Below are 20,030 nucleotides of genomic sequence, written 5' to 3' on the forward strand. Positions count from 1 at the left end.
GCCCTGCACAGTTCCTTGTCCATCCTAAAAGACCCGCATAACCAGAATAAATCATGCAAAAACTGCAGTATAGATTATTCAAAATAAGAGAAATCCTGCAAATTTGCTTAGTATGCATAATTTATACACGTTGCAGAATCCAGCTTCTCTTGTTATACACTTCAGAATTCCCAATTTTTTTTTCTGATCAGATCTTTTAAATATGAATTTTACATTTTAGCACATTTAATAAAGCATGTTGCCATCAGGAGTCCACACATTTTGCCTAGCCTAGGTGGCAAATCTTAAAATTTGTGGTTGCAAGTATCCTGCCCCTCACCCAAAGGACAGTGCCTGGTCCCAGATCATGGGCTGCTTCTCCAAAATGCTCCCCGGCGACCTTGGGCCTGTCACTGCCTTGCAGCCTAACCTACCTCACAGTGGCAATGAAATGAGGAGGGGGAGCAGCATGTACACCACCGTGAGCTCATGGGAATAAAAGGAGGGATCTATAAATGCAATAAATAAGGAGTTTACCACTCCTATCAGCCCATCACCCATTCCCACCCCCACCCCCACCCTCTGAATATACATAAGGGTCTGGCTCTTCTGTTTCAGTGTATCTGAAGAAGTGTGCATGCACACGAAAGCTCATACCAAAATAAAAACTTAGTTGGTCTTTAAGGTGCTACTGAAGGAATTTTTTTTATTTTGCAATAAATAAGTAAAGGATAAAGTGGTTGTGTTTAGCCAGATCGTGCCCTCTGTGTTCACCAACTTCTCGCCTCCACTCCAGGACATTTCCAAGTAAATCTTTCATCCCTGCACAACTCACAAAACTGCAGGATGAAATGCTCTGAGTTAAGAATGCACTTTTTAGATAACATATTTATTAAATGTGGTGGAGATACTATAGTAATAAGCAAACATCTGCAGTAGTTACAGGAACAGGGATTTCAACGTTTAAAAATTACTTTAGATTTGGGATTCCTGATCTGAGAACATATACCTTGGTTTTACCAAGGTACCGTGGAAAGATATGAGGAAGCCATAAGGAACCTTCTGGGTTACGAAAGCAATCATCACAGATTATGTCAGAAGCTTTGCAAAAGGGGCAAGGTTGAAACGGGCAGCAAAATAGAATTAGTGTGTTATATGGACCCTCAGAAGGCAGCAGAAAGGGGACAGATGGCAGAAGAGATCCTTTTTACTCAAACCACAATACACACGTGAGTAAATCACACTTGGTTCCAGGAACAGCTAAAAACCTCAAAGCTCAGTTGGGAATTTCTGCTTCTTCATACGGGGTGGATCAAGTCTCATGTAGACATCCAAGCCCTATAGAAAATAGTGGATTGAGATTCATCCTAGCCTGCTGGGTCCTGCCCAACATTCACACACTGGACTCCCATGTTTGCAAAGACACCCACATGTGTAAATACCAATATGTTATATAGGTGCCATACATGCCATGTCTGTAGACCCGTATGAACACAGTGTGCCTTGTCTGATTCTGATAACTTGATGCTGCTGAAACAGCAATGGGCAACAGCTCCAGTCGCTCCTACAAACTCTACCCAGTCCAGGCTAGCTTTGAAAGAATGGCTTCCACTGAAGTCATTAATGAGAGGCAAGTCCAAATATAAAACAGGGGAAACGCTGGGGCTTGAACCAATATTACATACAATATAGCTGAAAAACAAAGCCCACCTCTTCACCTAGCCACAGAACAGCCCACCCGGTTTCTCGTGTGAAGGGAAGCTTTCACCACCAACTGAAATGGTGCTACATTATTAATCTGCAGGCTCATCCAAGACTAGAAGGTGGGTGTCGTGGGTGCAGTTGTCCAGCCGTATACGGCTGCTCTCTGCTACCCACTCAGGTATGCAGGACATAGCTAAGACTTGCTGGAGTGGCCTGGCTCTTTTGTGGTGTCCACTTTGGGGGCCTTCAGCACACTCAGTTTCTTGGGTAGTTTAGCGCTGGCCTTCATCACCACTTCGTGCTCAATCTTCTTACGGATGCCCACCTCCAGGTTCTGCAGAGAAAGAGGTTTATATGATGACAACTAAGCAACTATGCACCTGAAACGTCCCAATCTTATGGTGTGCCACTGAGGTTTGCTAATGGGAGGGTATTTCTGTTTTTTTAGGGAATTTATATACTACCCTTGATCAGATATGACCTCAGGCTGGTTTACAATAAAAGCACATACAATACAATCCACATGAAACAACGATGAAAAACATTCTAATTAAAAGAACAGTAGGGTGAGTTCTTAGGGACGTGGGTGGCGCTGTGGGTTAAACCACAGAGCCTAGGGCTTGCTGATCAGAAGGTCGGTGGTTTGAATCCCTGCGACGGGGTGAGCTCCCGTTGTTCGGTCCCTGCTCCTGCCAACCGAGCAGTTCGAAAGCACGTCAAAGTGCAAGTAGATAAATAGGTACTGCTCTGACGGGAAGGTAAATGGCGTTTCCGTGCGCGGCTTAGTCATGTTGCCACATGACCCGAAAAGCTGAATGCGGACAAACGCCGGCTCCCTCGGCAAATAAAGCGAGATGAGCGCTGCAACCCTAGAGTCATCCGTGACTGGACCTAATGGTCAAGGGCCCTTTGCCTTTACCTTAGGATGAGTTCTAACATACGTAGAAGGCCTAGGACAGGGGTCGGCAAGGTTTACCTCGCCTGGGCCAGTTCACTCCTGCAGAGATCGCTCTGTGAGCTGGATCGCAATTTCTGGCATCTGCACAGATGCGATTTCCGGTGTCGCGGAAGCGAGTCCCCGCTCTGCGCTGAGCCAGTTTAGTGCATCATGCGGGGCCTCGCCGAGCAAGCGGCTCAGTTCAGGGGCGGCTTGTGGGCCATTAAATGACCCCCATGGGCTGCTTGTGGCCCATAGGCCACAGGTTGCCAACCCCTGGCCTAGGAGAAACGAAAAAAGGTTTTGGCTGGAGTCTAAAACATAAAGCTCTCCCCATGGTCACCACCAACCTCACTCATGACAGAAAGCATTGGTAGATGGCGGGTCAATGTGTGAATGGGCATTCCTTTAGATACCCATGAGAGCCAAGGGCCTTAAAAGTCAGTGCTTGTGCTGTCAATTAGGCTCAGAAACAAACAGAAAACCAGGGAAGTTTTTAAAATTCAGATGAGCCATCTCAGCTAAAAGCACGACAGCTGAATCTGTACTAGCTATAGTTTCTAAACTGTCTCCAAGGGCAACACCAAGTGCATTGCATTGCAGGAGTCTAACCCAGAAGCTACTTGAGCATAGAGCAGCATGGTGGCCAGGCTACCCCTGTCCAGAAGAAGCTACACGTCGTGTCTTAGGCTAAGTCAGTGGAAAAGTGCTCTGTGCCACTGAAGACAATTGATGATTGGCACGTGGGTTGAAAACTTGCGCCCACATAACACAAGCCTCAAAAGGTGGTCTCTGCCGTTGCTGCTTCCAGATTATCCGTTTGGCATGGAGGAGGGTGGGAGCATCTCACCTTTTTCAGTTTCTGCTGCTGGATCACCCGAGCCTTCTTGGGAGCAATTATGCGGCCTAGGAGAGGAACCCAACAACACAAAGGAAATAAATAAATTCTTTTTCGCTTCTGCACTGCTACATCTCCTAGGCAGAAGCTGTGCAGGATATACAAATATGCAGAAAAGAATTTGCCTACCAAATATCATTGTCTCTTACTAGATGGGCAATCTTCTCTTGGGCTAGATTTGTATGTAACCCACTGCCACTACTCAAAATATTCAAAGTACATAATTTGTATAATAATAATAATAATAATAATAATAATAATAATAATAATAATAATAATAATAAATAATGCAGAAGCTGCTTCAGGAGAGTTACAAAAATCATGCACAGCTGCACGGGACAGTGTGTTTGTTGCTCTGCTCTGGAGACTCGCCTGGAAATTGCTACAGGCGCGCGTAAAATGAGGAGGGCGGAGGGCGCTCTGGCACCGGCTTCGTGGATCACAAATAAAGAAAATAAGGGGGTGGGCCTCCTAATTTGGTTTTAATTCGCTTGGGATTGCCTTGGGCAAAAGAAAGCGACTAAATTTTTTAAATAAAGAATAATAATTATTTCTCATCGCGTTCCTGGAGAGGAGGGTTGTTTTTTTTCACGCACCCGGAATTCTTCCGAGCGCGCACAAAAGTCTCCGGAGCCGGAGGCAAAGTTGCGAGCAAAGCCAGCGCCCGGGCGGCCTCTGTCCGTCCCTCGGCCCTACCTCCTTTGCGAGGCCCCCGGGCCGCCGCCGCCGCCGCGTTCGCTTTCTTCCCCGCCTTGCGCGCCTGGAACTTGCGCTTCCCCTGAGCCATCGCTCTCGGCCGCCCTGCCTTGCCTGCCCGGCTTACTTCCACGCGCCCTGGCAGTCGGAGGAAGGGAGGACTCGAACCCGGAAGTGCAGGCGCTCCTGCAGGGATGCGAAAGGGCTCGAGCGGCGCGCGACCCGGAAAAGGTCGGCAGGGCGCGCGCCTCCTCATGCGCAGGCTGCGAAATAGGCCAGCTTTTTTGGCAGGATCCTGGCTCAAGCCACAAGCGATATTGTTATTGTTATTATTTCATTAAATGTAAATCCGGAGCTTCTTCTTTTTTTTTTTTTGCAAATTCTCAAAATAAAAATTCGCCAAAATTGGCAGCCTTAAGACATTCCAGATGTATGGCAACCCTATACAGTATACCCCACCTTTTCCCCTGGCAGGTACTCAAGGCAGCTTTCAGATAAGATAGGAGCAGTTAAAACCATTTAAGGAGCAGAAGCATTAATTAAAAACCAGTTAAACATTAGTAGAATAAGAACTATACTGTATATAAAAAATCTATTAAGAATATATAGACTGCAAGAAGATCAAACTTGTCCATTTTGAAGGAAATCAGCCCCGAGTGCTCGCTGGAAGGGCAGATCCTGAAGCTGAGGCTTCAATACTTTGGCCACCTCACGAGAAGAGAAGACTCCCTGGAAAAGACCCTGATGTTGGGAAAGATTGAGGGCACTAGGAGAAGGGGACGACAGAGGATGAGATGGTTGGACAGTGTTCTCGAAGCTACAAACATGAGTCTGACCAAACTGCGGGAGGCAGTGGAAGACAGGAGTGCCTGGCGTGCTCTTATCCATGGGGTCATGAAGAGTCGGACACGACTAAACGACTAAACAACAACAATAAAAACCGCACAGCAAGTCAATAGCCTAAAAGTGAACATATTGCATGGTGGTTGTTTTAGTTCTATACAAGTTGCACGCTTGCCAAAATTGTTTTCGCTGCTCAGCTAATAAACATACAAGCTGGCATCCTTCCCATCTAGCCACCCAAGTCAGGACAGTAGTGCTGCGTGTGCATGTAGCTTGAGAGGGCTGGATGGATACAGGCCTTTGGTTGATTTGATTGACATCCTATGCCATTTTAAAATGTGGTTTTTTGGGGGGGGTGTTATTGGGTTGTTTTTATTTTCATTATATATTTTGTGGTTTTATATTTTAATTTTCTGTGAACTGCCCTGAGACCTCCGGGTATAGAGCGGTATATAAATTCTATTATTATTATTGATATTATTATTGATATTATTAATAATAAAAATAATAATAATACGCCATAGCCTTTTCCACAAGCGAAAATCTAAAAGCTTTCCAAACTGCGTGTCACAACAAATGCTCCCCACGCTCCTCCAGGAGATAAAAAAAGGGTTAGTTTAACCTCAGGTTTGTTAGGAAAACTGAATTACTGTGTGATGAAATGATGCATGTCTAAAATGTGTGTCACCAACATGGAAAGTTTGGGAAACTCTGATCTAAGTGGATGGAGCAAATGGTTCTAGATATTTGACAACATTCCCCCCCCCCCTTAAATTGTATGCAATGTTGCTTAATGTAAATTATGGATCCATGGACACTCCTTAAAAATATGTGAACTAGAAATTGGTAAACATATTATTCCCAAGGATTGGAATAAAATTTGGAAATCACGACCCTTAAAATCTGTTTCCAGTTTTCTTAGGAAAATCTCCTTAACATTGCTACACTGATGTTATCACACTCCTTTGCAAATGTCAAAAATGTTTTCTTCCAAAGCACCTACCTATTGTTGGAGGGGCTGCAATGCATCTGGTACATATCGGTCATGGTGGGAATGACAGCTGGTGCACAATTTTTGGAATTTAATTTTCACAGAAATGATAAATATTACTAGAGAAACTATTGTTTGTTGTCCAAAATTGATGTTACTCAGTATTTTTGATGATACCAATGACATATTATCAAAATAATTGGTCTCTTGACCAATTTTGGAGAAGAGTCCCCGATTTTTTCAGGCCTGGAGCATATTTGGAAAATCAGACACCCCAAAATACCCTTTTGACAGATAAGTTGACAATGTTCAACCCCCTCCCCCAATAGCAGGAAGGCAACCCCTCCAAAGAGAAAAAGAAAAGAAACCCATCATTCAAACAAGAATGGGAGGTATCTGGGAGTGCCACAGAGTCTACCATGTGTGGTACCATGTGTGGAATCTCTGTTTTAGAAATATGAGTTCAAAAGGCTTTTATGCTTTACACGTATACAAAGATGCCTGATTTCAGCTTCTTTCCTTTCCCTGCAAACCCAGGTTGGTGACCTCTGCATTCAACTAATGGATAGCTGAGTCAGAAAAGCACAAGAGTCTTAATCTCGGGGTCATGTGTTCAAGCCCCATGTTGGGCAAAAGATTCCTGCACTGCAGGGGGGTTGGACTAGATGAGCCTCGCGGTCCCTTCCAGCTCTACAATTCTCTGATTCTATGTAAGCAGCTGTCAAGACTATGGTCAGGACAAAAGAGGCAGGGCTATAGGGATAGCTGTGTTTATTTTGTGGTATGTTGGACAAAACAAGGAAGGGTTCATGCTTAAATAACCAGCTCAAGGAAAGGCAGCAAAATGGAACTCCCAAGGGCGGACACACACACACACACACACACCTATTCAGACATTCAACTGATAGGCATAACAACTGCAGAGTCTTTTGTTGGTTTGGGGGGGATGACAATTTGTACATCAGGTCCAGTCACATTATATACAGTGCCACAAAACTCTCTTCACAGTTCAGCTTCAGGATCAGATGCAGAGTCAGAATAATCTGCGACAAGAGAGGTAGCAAAATGGGATAGGGGGTTTTCTTCAGCCTTTTGGGAGCCCACTTCAGGCCCTGTGAGAGAGTCAAGGGACACTTTCCTCATTGCACTGTCCTGGTCCTGCCTGTTAGCACATGATGTGGAATCTGAAGCCTCACTCTCCTCCTCGGTCGAAGCTCGTTCCCTATCCCTGGATTTCCGACGCACAACACCCAGGTCGTTCATCGCTACAGGCGGCTTGCCAGCTGGGGATTTCCCCGAGAGTGCCAGCTTTTTCAGGGTGTCATTGGCTTTGGGGCTCGAGACCTGGGCAGATGAGAACCATGGGCGGTCAACGATCTCACTGCGTTTTTGCTTCTGTTTGTCTTCGTAAGCTGGATGGAGAGAGAATGGGTTATCGTTACCATTTTTGTTTTTATTTCAAATTATAATTTATTAATTTTATTAATATATTAATATTAATAAAGTTTACAGAAGAACATACAAGAAACCAAGTTAAAAGGGGTGGGGAATTAGTACATAGTAAGACACTGCAATGCAAAAAAGCAAGCAAAAAACAAGATACATATAACCAACTGAATTGCATGCTACATAATAATGATGTCATGCATGCTTTAGTTGAGATTCCTGCATTGCAGGGGGCTGGACTAGATGACCCTTTGTGTCCCTTCCAACTCTACAGTTCTATGGTTCTATGAATAATTTGTCCTCTGTGTAAGCCAGCCTCTCCATTGAGAAACCTGTTGATTGGGGAAAGGACAAACTGGCAAAGTCCCATTTATGTACAATAGAAAAGGGAACCCAGCAGTCAAAATTGTCTGTCTGGGACAATTTGCACCAACCTCTCAGTTAATGCCACATTGCACACCGCCAAGCCAACGATTCAACATCAAATCACCTGCTGCTTTCCATTGAAAAGCAATTTCCATGTAAGCTGCCGCCAACAGGAATATTATAAGGGGACTATTACATAACTGGAAATGGTACTGTGTGCATTGCAACAGGAATATTGGAAGCTGTGTTACACCAAATCAGATTATTGGTCGATCTAGCTGAGGATAGGGGGAGGGGGAGTCTTTCCCACCAACTGCAACTTGATCCTGTTTTTTAACTAAGAGATGTTGGAGGTTGGGAAAATGAACCTACCTTGGACCTCTTGCACATTGAGCATGTGCTCTACCACTGGGCTATGGATAGCTGGCATCTCAGCACCCTCTCCAATGCTACAGGGGATTTTGAAGCATAAAATAATCTGGCGCAGCTATGATGTTTTGAGACTGGTCTGTCTGACAGCCCAGTGCCCGCACCGTTATGAGCGACAGTATCTTTGTATTGTGGCCCAAGTTCAGCGGTTCTCCAACCAGGATCTAGGAGTCACCAAAAAACAGGGAAAGGTGGGTTTCTGACAACTACAGCAGTTGTGGGGCAATGGCAGGTGAGACAAAGTCTGCACATGTGAAAAACGAACGTAAATTATAAAATGCACATGACATCACTGTCTCTTGTTTTGGTACATAACGAATACCGTAGCCTAGCAACCTAGCTTCATTGTGAGGGCTTGCCAGTCATTTCTTCTGAAACCTTAGTCAAAGAATCAATCAGGAAAGGAGTCAGATGGCTTGTGCTGCAAGACCTGGAGCTCTAAGGGCTTTGGGGAGGAAGGGGTGTGCAAGGACACGAGTGGGGCAGCGATGTGAGCGTTCTCCTTGAATCCTGTTTTCAACAGGTGGCCATCTGTTTTGTGCTGCCAACAACCGTGTTGGGCCTTTGCACAGCACACTTCAGGCTGGAGAAGCCCTATCCTTCCTCCTTGCATCTTCCAGCCCCCCAAAAAACCCCAACAGCTAAGGCTTCACGTACAGCCAAGGCTCTGGTACTTGAGAAGCGCCGCCAGATGGCGGTCTTCGTCAGACTCTCTCACAAGTGGGATGCTCAGGCTTGCTTTTGACTGCAGGGCAAGATCTTTCTTCTCCTCCTCTTGCAGGACTTTCTTTTCTTCCTATGGGATAGGAAAGGGAGACACAGAGACAAAAAAAAGAGAAATCCACATCAGAAAGTTTGGGGAGGGGCAAAACTAAAACACAAGCGAAGGACTAGCAAAGACAGGAATAAATATTTTTAAATCCACTGTATCCAGTTGTCCTGGAGGAGCTGAGTAAATAAACAAAATAAAAATAGGAATACAAACTTGAATCCAGCAGTATAAATATCCTCCTGCCTGGTTGTCAGTAATCAATAAAAAATAACTCCAGGATACCAGACAGGGAAGCTTTATGGAAATTCATTCTACAATACAAATTGCGTTTCTCCTTTGAGTCATTCTTGTTCTGCCTACGCTTATTTGATTTGGTATCGCTTACATTAAAAATAATTTTAAAAGAAACCCAAATGTCCATAAAGATAGCACACTAAAATGCAAATGACTAAGATAAACATGCAAGTATGCAAGCTATTATTATTTTTTTACAGAGCAATTCTATGCACGTCTCCTCAGAAGTAAGTCCCACCCAGTTCAATGGAGCTTACACCTGAGTAAGTGGCTGTTGCACCACAGTTTGAATCCATTCATCTTTTCATGGGACTTTTTATTATGAAACAAATTTCAGAAATGTACCTAAATTTCATCATATGCACTTTAAATTAAATTAAACTTAATTAATTAATTAGTTGAAAGGCATGTGGTTAAACCTCTAAGAGTTATTATGTGGCTGACACAGTTGAAATCTCACCCTGTTCAGGGCCACAGATTAATTTGTTCTAGGGCCACGAAGAGGAACTCTCCCACCTCAACATCTGCTTACCCTGAATTTCCGGCGAAGGCGGCTGTTGAGCGCAAAGTCATCTTTCCAGGCGCTCTGAGCCTCTTGGATGTTCTGCAGGGTGGGGAGGGCTCGCTGTAGCTTGCTCTGATCCTTTGAGCCATGCTCCAGCCGATACATGGCATCTGTCTCCAGCTTCTGCTTCTCCTCATGGGCTGAGAGGCAGATACAAACATTAGGCCTGGCCAGGCCAGACTGGATGAATCCTCAAGCACCCCAACAGCAGGATGGGCACAGCTCCCTAGGCTCACCTGTGGCCACTATCTGCTCATTCGCTTCCACGTCCCAGCGCTCTTCCTTGCGCCGGGCACCGCTGACGATGACATAATCACAGTTGGCTGGGTCCGTTTGCATCTCAATGTGGTTGGGGCAAAGGTGACATTTCATACGGAACCTAGAAGGCAAGTTCAGCAAGAAGGGATGGTGAGGGGGATACCAGATGTTGTGGCCATGAATGGAAGACGTTCAGAAAAAAGGCCTCCTACTGTCACACAGAACCCTATACCGACCTTCCACCTTTTCCCCTACAATTCCTGTGTCCCTGTAGGGGGACATGTTCTGTATGGTGGTTGGTCCCTGCAACACATGAGGCAACTCTGTTTTCTGGTGCTGCAGTGTTTTAGAGGATGAAAAGCATGCCTCTTTCAAAAGGCCAATGGCTGCTGAGCAGAGCTAAGCAGCTGAATCTATTGTGTCTGATTATGATTACTAAATTTATTTTTATTGTTTGTGGGGTTTGTGGAAGCCACGGTACAGATAAGCAAGTCTCTTGCTGTGGTTGTGTTTATTTTTTCATGGCTACAAGCAGGAAGCAGAAGACGAATGAGAAGGGCACCCAGCTAAATGAATAGCGCCACAGAGCTTCTGGTCCCGCCCCGTGGCTAGCAGACTTGGACTAATCAGAATGGGTGCAGAGGAGGGCAACAAGGACGACCAGCATTATGGTAAAGAAGTCCACATGAAGAAAGGTTGATGCAGCTAAATATACAGTGGTAGTGGATTCTGTCTCAACTTGGATGTTTTCTAGCAGGACAACCACTCTGGATTTCTTCCACCAACAGGGGGTTGGGCCTACAGGAAAAGCCCCTCCACTCTACGATTCACACGCCACAAGCATGCATGTGCAGTTACACAAATCAGACAGTACACACAGCATGCTGTTTTTCTTGATCTTCCACTGAAAGTGGAGGTGGGAAATGTGGGTACAGATTACCTAAGCACCAGCCAGTTGCCTCTTCCCTTTGCCAGACCTGAACTTCCACTTGATGCGCACACTGCCCAACTCGTCCTGGCCAAGAGCACCAGTAAAGACAACAAGAGCCCTCACAGCACCCACCTGTAGATGGGGGTTGTGTAGTAGTTGCCAACCTTCTTCTTCTCAGCATTGTAGCGAACACCTGCAGCCAGCAGAGGGAAGAGTAGAATTTGTACAATCCTGCCTCAGATTTTATTGATCACTCAACCCCACCCTGGAATCTTATAATTACCAACAATGACTGATTTATTCATTTTAAACATTTATGCCACGCCCTTTGAGAAACCTTTACCTTAATTACCAAAATGGCAGGACAACACCGGGACAACGAAAGTGTCCCAGGTATTTTGACTTCCAGAATCCCTAACCCCCGTTTTATTTACTAGACTAGGAGCTGAGAGCTTGTGGCACTCCAAATGTTCAACTCTCATCATAATTGACCATCGGCTGTGCTGGCTGAGGCTGATGGCAGTCTAGACATAGTCTAACGACACACAGGTCACAGGTTCTCCATCCCTGATCTACGTGTAAGCTGTAGTGGCACATAATCAGAATGCAGCTTCTGTTCCAGCTTCTAGGACTTCTATCTCCTTATTTTATCTATTAGACCCATCACTCCCATCTTCTCAGTGCTGAGAACAGACTTCAAGAGATATAAAAATCCAATTATCTCTTATTCTAACTAGCAACAGTTGACCGTATGACTCCTACTGGCCTCCTGGTGTGCAAGCCTTCCTTCTCTGGTTTCTTCCTGACCTACCCTTAAGCACTAGTCCCCAAGAGGTGAGAAGTACTCAATCACACCTAGCAGCAAAAAAAGCAAGACGAAACAGGAGGCTTTCAGAAATACCAAATGGAGATTCAACAAACAAGGTTCCTCTTTGCAGTACATAGCTCTTGCCGCAAAATTCCACTACCTTCAAACAAGCCCCTCTCACCACACTCAAGCTCCTATTAGCTGTCTATTTATCTAAGGGATGCCCTCAACACCAGCCACCTTCCACACTTACCCATGCCAATGTGGTTCTGGCAGCCGTCACACCAGATATTATAAGGCATCTCAAACCTAGGAAAGAACAGCCAAGGGACATTCACCATAGGCAGCAGAGGCATCCGACCACTTCAGCTAGCAGGAAAACAAGCCCTGTTTGATGTCCACATGCAACTTGCCTAGCATAGAGCTGGCTTCCCCTGATGTGCAGGCCCCAGACAGTTTCCTATTCCCCCCTACAAAGAGCACCCCATAATAAGGACTCAACTCCAAGGTGCCCTGGCCTGCTAAGGATTGCATCTAAGTTTCCTTACCTGATGATGAGGATACCTTGGGAGAGTTTACGGGCTCTTTCCCGTAGCGGATGGCTGTTGCGGTACTTATTAAGGGAGCCATGCTGCAAAAAATGAGACAAGAAGATTCTCAACTTGTTATATACAAAGTCCAGTGTCAGTCATGACTCTACAGCCTTCATCCGATGACAATTTATGTACCCCTATGACATTGTCCATTCCAGGGAAAACCAGGATTTTTTAAAACTGACCTGCACCTAGGAAGGAATATCCCAGGCATCCCCAAACTTCGGCCCTCCAGATGTTTTGGACTACAATTCCCATCATCCCTGACCACTGGTCCTGTTAGTTAGGGATCATGGGAGTTGTAGGCCAAAACATCTGGAGGATCGAAGTTTGGGGGTGCATGGAATAACCAGATACACAAATACAAGATGTGAAAAGGATATACGGGTCTTAGCAGGCCACAAGCTTAACATGAGTCAACAGTGTGATGCAGCTGCAGCAGCAGCAGCAGCAAAAAAAAAAAAAAAAGCTATTGCTATTCTAGGCTGCATCAACAGAAGTCTAGTGTTCAGTCCAAGGGAAATAATAGTACCACTCTATTCTGCTTTGGTCAGACCACATCTGGAATAATGTATCAAGTTCTGGGTGCCACAATTTAAGAAGGATGTTGACAAGCTGGAAATCAAGCATTATGAGGAAAGGTTGAGGGAGTTGGGAGTGTTTAGCCTGGAAAAAATGAGACTGAGAGGTGATATGAAAGCCATCTTCAAATACCTAAAGGGCTGTCACATGGAAGATGAAACAAGCTTGTTTTCTCCTGCTCCGGAGGGAAGGACACAAGCCAACGGCTTCAAGTTACAAGTGTATCCCAAAAAACATCTGTTTGATTTGGAAGTCCCTTTTCCATTGGGCATCCAGACATACAGCTTTAAATTCTGCTTACTCAGTTTCTAGACGAGTGACAGCAGGATACTCAAGACATGTGACTTAACTTGAAGATGTTTTTCACTCTCTACTATGTTGTCTTGCCAATATGCCAAGAAAGAAAACATATGGGAAATTGCCAACTTGTGTCAGGAAAGCTGATTATGTGGACAAGATTTCAGTTTTTAATTCCTAGCCGAAACGGTCAAATTTGCTGTTTGAGCTCAGAAACATAGGAAATAATTTGCCAGGGTTCAAGTGGATGATTGTCAGGTGAATGGGCCTGTTCTAGGATTAATTATCACTTTTGTGTGGTCTTTTATCACATTTTATTTGTATCCTTTGTTCTTATTCAAGTTTTCCATTTATCAATAGAAAAATAATTCTGCAGAAATCTAATTGCTTTTTTAGAAATACATTCTTCGGTTTACAATGAATATATTACTGCCATCTCAATGCTTATTTATGAAGCAGGCAAGAGCAGCAAATTACATTGGGTACCTAGAGTAGACATGGTGTGGGGAACAGGATTTCCAGTGAGGCCAGATCTCTCAAACATGTGAGATCCTTAACCATTCTCACATGCAGACAAGACCACTCAATGGAGGCAGGTCCACTCAGTGAAGGCAGCACCCAGAAAACCTGGCTTGCAGACTTGTGCCTGTTTCAGCTCAGTAACACCCTTCCAGGCAATTCAAAAACTGATTCCTTGCTATAACCACTAGGTACACAAACCCCCTCTCCATGGAACTTATCTTGCCAAAGTCCAACATTTATTATTTCCTTGTAATACAGAAAACAAAAATGCACACAGTCAGCACACAACTTGAAGCACTGAACTTCCCTTAGAACCCACAATTGCTCTCTTACCTTGGCTGGATCAAAATCGGGTGGGTAATACTTATTGACTCCTTTTCTTTCCCCCTGTAAGTAACCAATGACAGCATTAGAGTCCTGTTGCTCAGTAACACCTCAAGCAATTAAATGTGTATGAAAACTCTGCAAACACACTTCCGGTCTGCTGCGCTGGCGTGAGGGCGCAGAAGCCTCGAGCTCCGAGGCTTCTGGCTTTAGAGGAGGGGGGGATTCCCGCGGGGGCGCGCGGACCCCCACAAACCCCGGGTCGTGCTTCCCGGGGGCTTTTTGGCCCGGCGGAGCTCCAAAACGCAGCTCCTCCGCTGCCCGAGAAGCCGCAGAGCTCTCGAGAGTCAGCGGGGTGGTAGCTGCGGGAGCCATCTTGGGCACCTTCATCACCTCCAGAAACGAAGCCCTGATCCTTCAGCCAGTTAGCAGTGGATGCCTTCCGTAATTTAAAGGATTGGAAAAAGAACTCCACGTGAGTAAAAACCCTGAGTGGCAAAATTTTGATTAAAGATGGACATGTTGGGAGACTTTAAAAAACGGAAGTCGGTCTCCCACATTGAGTATTTTAAGATACAGTAATTCGATCCCTGACGGGGAAGGGAGAGGAGCAACCAATTCGTCAAAAATAAGACTTTTAAACCCTCCAGAAGGTTGGACCTTGGTCCCTGGAGAGACCAGCAAATGGACTCAAAATTGTGTTAATAATATGATGGGATGATGAGTTTTATTTGGACTAATGGAATAGCCAGGACAGGACTTAAAATGGATTCCACTATGTAATTTGATTCCTGCCACATCCGGCTTCACTATCTGCTGTTTTCCCACGGGACTTAAGAGTAATGACGATGGAAGTTCCAACACTAATACAGGATTTCTATTACCAAAAGATCTACCTAGAACTTTTGTGCATTAAAGATGAGCTGGGCAAGAATAATAACCAATTGAGACAAATTAATAAAAGATTTGAGGAACCAAGGGACAACATGGGAAAAGACAAGGAAAGAGAACAGACCAGCTCTGAGACAAGAGAGGAAGAACTACAAAAGATAGATAACAACGACACTCATGAAGAATTTCAAAGATACAAAGAAGAGGAGGAAAAAGGATGGCAAAATGACCCACAAGTGAGAGATGTGGGTCAGACTTTGGACTTGATTAAAGAACCCCTCAACTGTGAACCAGAGAGGATCCTTGCACTCCCAGTGAGAGAGGGAGTGCTGGGAAACCACTGGGAAACTGGGATGGGAGGAGGGTGCTGGGAAGCAGCAAGAAAAATGGGGAAACAACAGGCTGGGTTCACAATATATTGTGGGAAGTTTGTGGAAAGGGTGGGGGTGGGTTAAAAAGTTTATTTACGTGATTTAAGGTTGGATTGATTGGAAAGTCTGACACTGGTATGAATTATGGAGTTTGCTGGCTTTTCTGGGGTACCGGGGTCCGGGGAAGAATGAAGTGTTAAAAGGGAATTCTTTTTTGATGAAAACTTTTAAGTTGGGGAATTTTTTAATTGGAAATGTATGTATATAAAAATTGAGTTAATAGATAAAATTGAAAGGAGATAATTAGAGAGGAAATTGTAATTAATTGGAAAATAATTGGTAGTACAGGTATGTGAAAACTGTTTTACAAAGACTTCGAAATGGGGAATCAATGGGGGGGGAACCGGGGGAGTCTAAATGATTTGATGTTGATATAAGATTATTAGACAATTTTTTCTTTTTTGCTTTTTTCACTGTGTGCTTGTTTTGTTTTTTCTCATGTTTTTTTCTTATTATTATTATTTTTTGGTATTTTTGTATGGTTCTCTCTTTATGTGAAAATGAATAAAGATGATTTTAAAAAAAAGAAAACTCTGCAAACACAAGCAGGTTTTTTGTTTTTTTTAGCGGCAGCAGGAGGTGGGGATGCAGGTGTTTTGAACCAGACCCTGTATACTAGTTTTGCCTGCTTGCTTCCTCCTAGCTCAGAGCACAGGTCCCCTTCTGCTCAGCTCAAGGGGTCACATATGGGAAGGTGGCTGTCAGGTAAGAGTCACAGCATGGCCAAAGTTCCAATAAGCAAAGCAGTTGGCTCATTTCTTCCGCACACTGCAGAAGAACTCAAAGAGAACCCTCTCCTTTGTCGGATTCAAAGTCTATTTGGACCAACACCCTGCTGACCAAACAGATGCCTATGGGGATGCGTGGGGTTCCGCAAGTCGGGCATGAAGGTTAACAGATTTACCACATTGTCTTCTTACCCGACAACTGGTATACAGAGTTGTCCCATCTACTAACATGGAGGTTCCATTTTGCTATCATAATAGCTAAGCTACCCTTTCAGCAAACCCCGCCGCCCCCGCCCCATTTCAGTGGCCTTATCCAAGCAGTCATGTTGTTCAAGCAACAGCTGTTGGTTCAGGCCAGTTCTCATTTGATGACAGTCCACACGTAGGCACCTTGGGAATGTCAGGAGCCATCTAAGCCAGGCCAAAACCAACTGTTCCATCAGCATGCCCGCAGGAGGTGTGTATGTGTGTGTAGGCATACACAGGGATGCCATTGTGTCCAAATATTCAAACTAACAGCAGCTCCATAGAAACACAGCCTTATGCTGTCCCAAGGTGCTAGCAGGGAAGTTGCAGGCAAATGTGAACCAGCCCCCATTGGTAATTATTGCATTTAAACTTCTTTTTTGTTGACCAAAAGACCAGTGTATGGAGAACTACCACAGGACATAAGCTTCAAGTTACCCTTGTGGGTTAAGGACCAGTTCACATTTAACAGCAGCACCCGTGGGGTCGGGGAGAAGCAAGCAAGGCAGCAGCATCATGTCAGAACGGGTTGGTGGCAAGAAGGAACCCTTGAAACAGCCCAAGAAGCAAGTAAAGGAAATGGATGAGGGAGACAAAGTGTTCAAGCAAAAACAGAAGGAGAAGCAGCTGAAACTGGATGAGTTGAAGGCAAAAGAAGCTGGAAAGGGCCCACTTACTGTAGGTGGGATTAAGAAATCTGGTAAGAAGTAGCAGATTGATGAGACTATAGGGCAAGAAAAGCATTCTCTCTAATTGGATGTTTGGCAGGAGGATGGATTTCCAGGCTGATGTTGTGGGAAACATTAATTTGAGCACCTACGGTATGTACATTTTGTTCAAACAAAATAATTGGCCTTTTTTTTGGTTAAAAACAAACCAAACAAACACAGCACCACCAGTCCCAGGAGAACACATGGCCATACATAAGTTTGTACTGTAGTCAGGTCAGCCTCCTACAGAAGCATGTTTGTGTGAGCTGGTGTCTCTATGGGAGGCTAGATACATGGTGCTGAAAAGCACACAACTGCAGCATCTCATGAAAGTGTTGTGCTTACCCTGTTGAAGTTCAAGCACTGTGTTTGGGGGGCAAACAACTTTGTGGGTGTGCTACATTACACTCCATGTACTCACCATGATGAAAGAAGTCTAGCTGAACGGTTGGAATGGCCTAAGAGAAGAGCAGGAGAAAGTTATTTCTAGGATATTCCCAGAGATGGGGGGGCACAAGCAGCATCACTCTTTGGAGTGCCCAAAGCAGCAGCCACCTGCTCTCAAGCTCCAGAACCTGCTTGTGATGCTAGAACTTCTGCCACATAATGCGCAGAAACAACAGAAAGTCACAGCCTCTGAAAGCAGGGCTAGAGAGACCTGGCTTCTGTCAAAGGGCACATTTCCTCCTGGGTACTATCGGGGGCGCATGCCAGCATGGGGCGGGGCCAGATCCCAAGGTGGGCAGGGTACCCTCTTTGTTCTCTCTAACACCCCATTTCCTCCATGCCCAGTAGTAGCAGTGTGCCTCTGAGTGTGTGCAAAGTGCCTCTCTCCGCTAAGCACTTCTAGGCCACATTCTTCTTGCCAAGATTGATTGCTTTTTCAGAAATAAACCACTGGCTATAAAATAGGCTATATGTGGGCACACACCACCAAAGAGTCCTGCCATGGTATTACAGCACACCTCTCTCTTTTTCTTAAGAAAGTGCTTATAAATATTTCTTAACCACAGACTGTTGCCGCCTGGGCCTGACAAGTGACAACGTGCTGAAATACATCTTGAGTGGGCATATTATACTGCTTCGAGGGTGGCTAGGATTCCTATTTCTCCTTCTTTTTCTAAAACATCAAGCAGTATATAAAACGTTAGGAAATAAACCCACGCAGAGACATGCACAGATACAGGTCCTGCCCAAGACATTTCGGGCACCTGAGTCCGACCACAAAAGGGCACCCCCCCCTTTCCTACCAGGGAAGAAGGGGCGAGGGAAGATCTCTATCGGGGAAAAACAATGGGGAATAAAGATCTGCATCGGGGATCTGCTGCTGCCCCTGGGGATCCTGCCGTCTGAGGCCGTCGCCTCACCTTGCCTCAGGGGTGGGCCGGCTCTGCCAGGACCTCGCTCAAAGGGCCTGCCCCCCACTTTCACCCACGCGCCCCTTTTTGCGCCACGTATGCTTTTAACCTGCTCTTATTTGCAAGCCGCCTCGAGACCCAGTCAGGGGAAAAGGCGGGGTATAAATAAGTGAATAATAATAATACTGTAACAACAACAACAACAACAATGGTATCTGCCACAACAACAACAACAATGGTATCTGCCGCCCCGTGCCCGGCCAATAACAACAACAACAACAATAATGGTATCTGCCGCCCCGTGCCCGGCCCTCCCTGAGGCTCTGGGGCGCCGGGGGAAGCGGGCGGCCGAACCCCCTCCCCCCAACCAACCTCGCCGCCTCTCCGGCTTCCTTCTCCCGCCGCCTGCTCCGCCTCCTCCGGGCTGCCTCATCAGCGCGCGCCTGGCGCCGGATCCTGCCCTCTTCCCCGGGGAGGAGTCTGCCTGCCTGGCTGGCCGGCTGCCTTTCCCTTCCCCAAGTACCGGAGGCTGAGGAAGGGAGGTCGGCCTGGGGACGAAAGGGGGCTCTCCTTCCTGCGCTTGCGGAGCTCCCTGAGCCGGGCCTCGGCCTCCTCCTTCGCCGCCGAAGCCCCACGGCAAGCCGCCCGGCCGCCTCGGAACTGTCCGAGCTGGGAAATGCAAAATCCGTTTTCCCTCAAGTTCTTACTTGCGAATGGAGCCCAGGAAGCTCTCCTCTCTCAGGCCGGCGCCGGGAGAAATTTTAGGCGAGATTTTGCTCGAGGTGCTGCCAGCTTCTCCGGCTGCCAGCACTGAGGCAAAAGACGCCCCCTTTTCTGCTGCAGCTTTCGCTGCAAATGCACCTTTTCTTCTGCCTTTTCCTTTTCCTGTTTTTTTTTCTCTTTTCTTTTCTTTGCTTGCTACAGTTCTCTGCAAAACAGACATTCTGCAAATGCAGACCACTAGGTTTCATAGGTAGTGCACACAAAGATAGCATTTTGTGTACAGTATATATAGTATCTGAAGGAGTGCAGAAGCCAACAAGCTTTCTCGTGGGATTATCTGTGCAATCTATAGACCAGCCTGGAAGCTATTGCCTCTGCTTGAATCCAAGGATATTTGTTCTCTCGTCTCCAAAATAAAAAATGATGCTGTTTTTAAATCAGAGTTCCTCAAGTGCCAGAATTGATCCTCCTGACTCCAGCTTCCGGCTCAGCTCCGGACATGCTCAGAATTATCAGAGTGGCTTGGCAGCCAATTCTTCTTCCCAGGGAACTCCGGGAATTGTAGCTCTAGGGGGGAAATAGAGGTTTCCTAACTCTCAGCACCCTTAACAAACAGTTCACAGGTTGCTTTGGGAGAAGCCATGCCTGTTCAAAGTGGTGTGTGTCACTGCTTTAAATATTTTGGGCAGGTGGGACCACACTCTAATT

At 45.7% G+C, this 20,030-nt stretch overlaps 3 protein-coding genes across 4 annotated transcripts; 1 reads left to right on the forward strand and 2 right to left on the reverse strand.

The window, feature by feature from the left end:
• Positions 1–573: 573 nt before the first annotated feature.
• Positions 574–4,349, reverse strand: C16H19orf53 (chromosome 16 C19orf53 homolog). Its single transcript, XM_035097476.2, has 3 exons — positions 4,215–4,349; positions 3,471–3,526; positions 574–2,017 (listed from the first exon to the last, which is right to left on the reverse strand). Exons 1-3 carry the CDS (start codon positions 4,303–4,305, stop codon positions 1,877–1,879), a joined length of 288 nt encoding a protein of 95 aa, XP_034953367.1. The 5' UTR covers positions 4,306–4,349; the 3' UTR covers positions 574–1,876.
• Positions 4,350–5,581: 1,232 nt separating this feature from the next.
• On the reverse strand, positions 5,582–19,057 carry YJU2B (YJU2 splicing factor homolog B). Of its 2 annotated transcripts, XM_035097309.2 has the most exons (10): positions 18,972–19,057; positions 17,663–17,699; positions 14,245–14,298; positions 12,466–12,548; positions 12,171–12,226; positions 11,242–11,302; positions 10,157–10,299; positions 9,888–10,060; positions 8,947–9,085; positions 5,582–7,460 (listed from the first exon to the last, which is right to left on the reverse strand). In XM_035097309.2, exons 2-10 carry the CDS (start codon positions 17,663–17,665, stop codon positions 7,051–7,053), a joined length of 1,122 nt encoding a protein of 373 aa, XP_034953200.1. In that variant the 5' UTR covers positions 17,666–17,699; positions 18,972–19,057; the 3' UTR covers positions 5,582–7,050. The 2 variants fall into 2 exon arrangements, with proteins under 2 accessions (XP_034953200.1, XP_034953201.1); XM_035097310.2 differs by lacking the exon at positions 18,972–19,057 and having other exon boundaries at positions 17,663–18,961.
• Positions 17,048–17,242, forward strand: TMA7 (translation machinery associated 7 homolog). The gene has a single exon (XM_035097311.2). It carries the CDS (start codon positions 17,048–17,050, stop codon positions 17,240–17,242), a length of 195 nt encoding a protein of 64 aa, XP_034953202.2.
• Positions 19,058–20,030: the final 973 nt, after the last annotated feature.

The sequence above is a fragment of the Zootoca vivipara genome, chromosome 16 (genome assembly GCF_963506605.1).
Source record: "Zootoca vivipara chromosome 16, rZooViv1.1, whole genome shotgun sequence".
Lineage (NCBI taxonomy): Eukaryota > Metazoa > Chordata > Lepidosauria > Squamata > Lacertidae > Zootoca > Zootoca vivipara.

What these genes read in the sequence shown, in the direction of transcription:
- C16H19orf53 (XM_035097476.2), bottom strand. Translation starts at nt 4,305, where the DNA reads ATGGCTCAGGGGAAGCGCAAGTTCCAGGCGCGCAAGGCGGGGAAGAAA. An exon ending in CCGGGGGCCTCGCAAAGGAG is followed by an intron (nt 3,527 to 4,214) that starts GTAGGGCCGAGG and finishes TTCCTCTCCTAG; the next exon opens with GCCGCATAATTGCTCCCAAG. An exon ending in AGCAGCAGAAACTGAAAAAG is followed by an intron (nt 2,018 to 3,470) that starts GTGAGATGCTCC and finishes CTTTCTCTGCAG; the next exon opens with AACCTGGAGGTGGGCATCCG.
- TMA7 (XM_035097311.2), top strand. Translation starts at nt 17,048, where the DNA reads ATGTCAGAACGGGTTGGTGGCAAGAAGGAACCCTTGAAACAGCCCAAG.
- YJU2B (XM_035097309.2), bottom strand. An exon ending in CCGATTTTGATCCAGCCAAG is followed by an intron (nt 12,549 to 14,244) that starts GTAAGAGAGCAA and finishes CATTTTTTGCAG; the next exon opens with CATGGCTCCCTTAATAAGTA. An exon ending in TGAGCAGATAGTGGCCACAG is followed by an intron (nt 10,061 to 10,156) that starts GTGAGCCTAGGG and finishes TCTGCCTCTCAG; the next exon opens with CCCATGAGGAGAAGCAGAAG.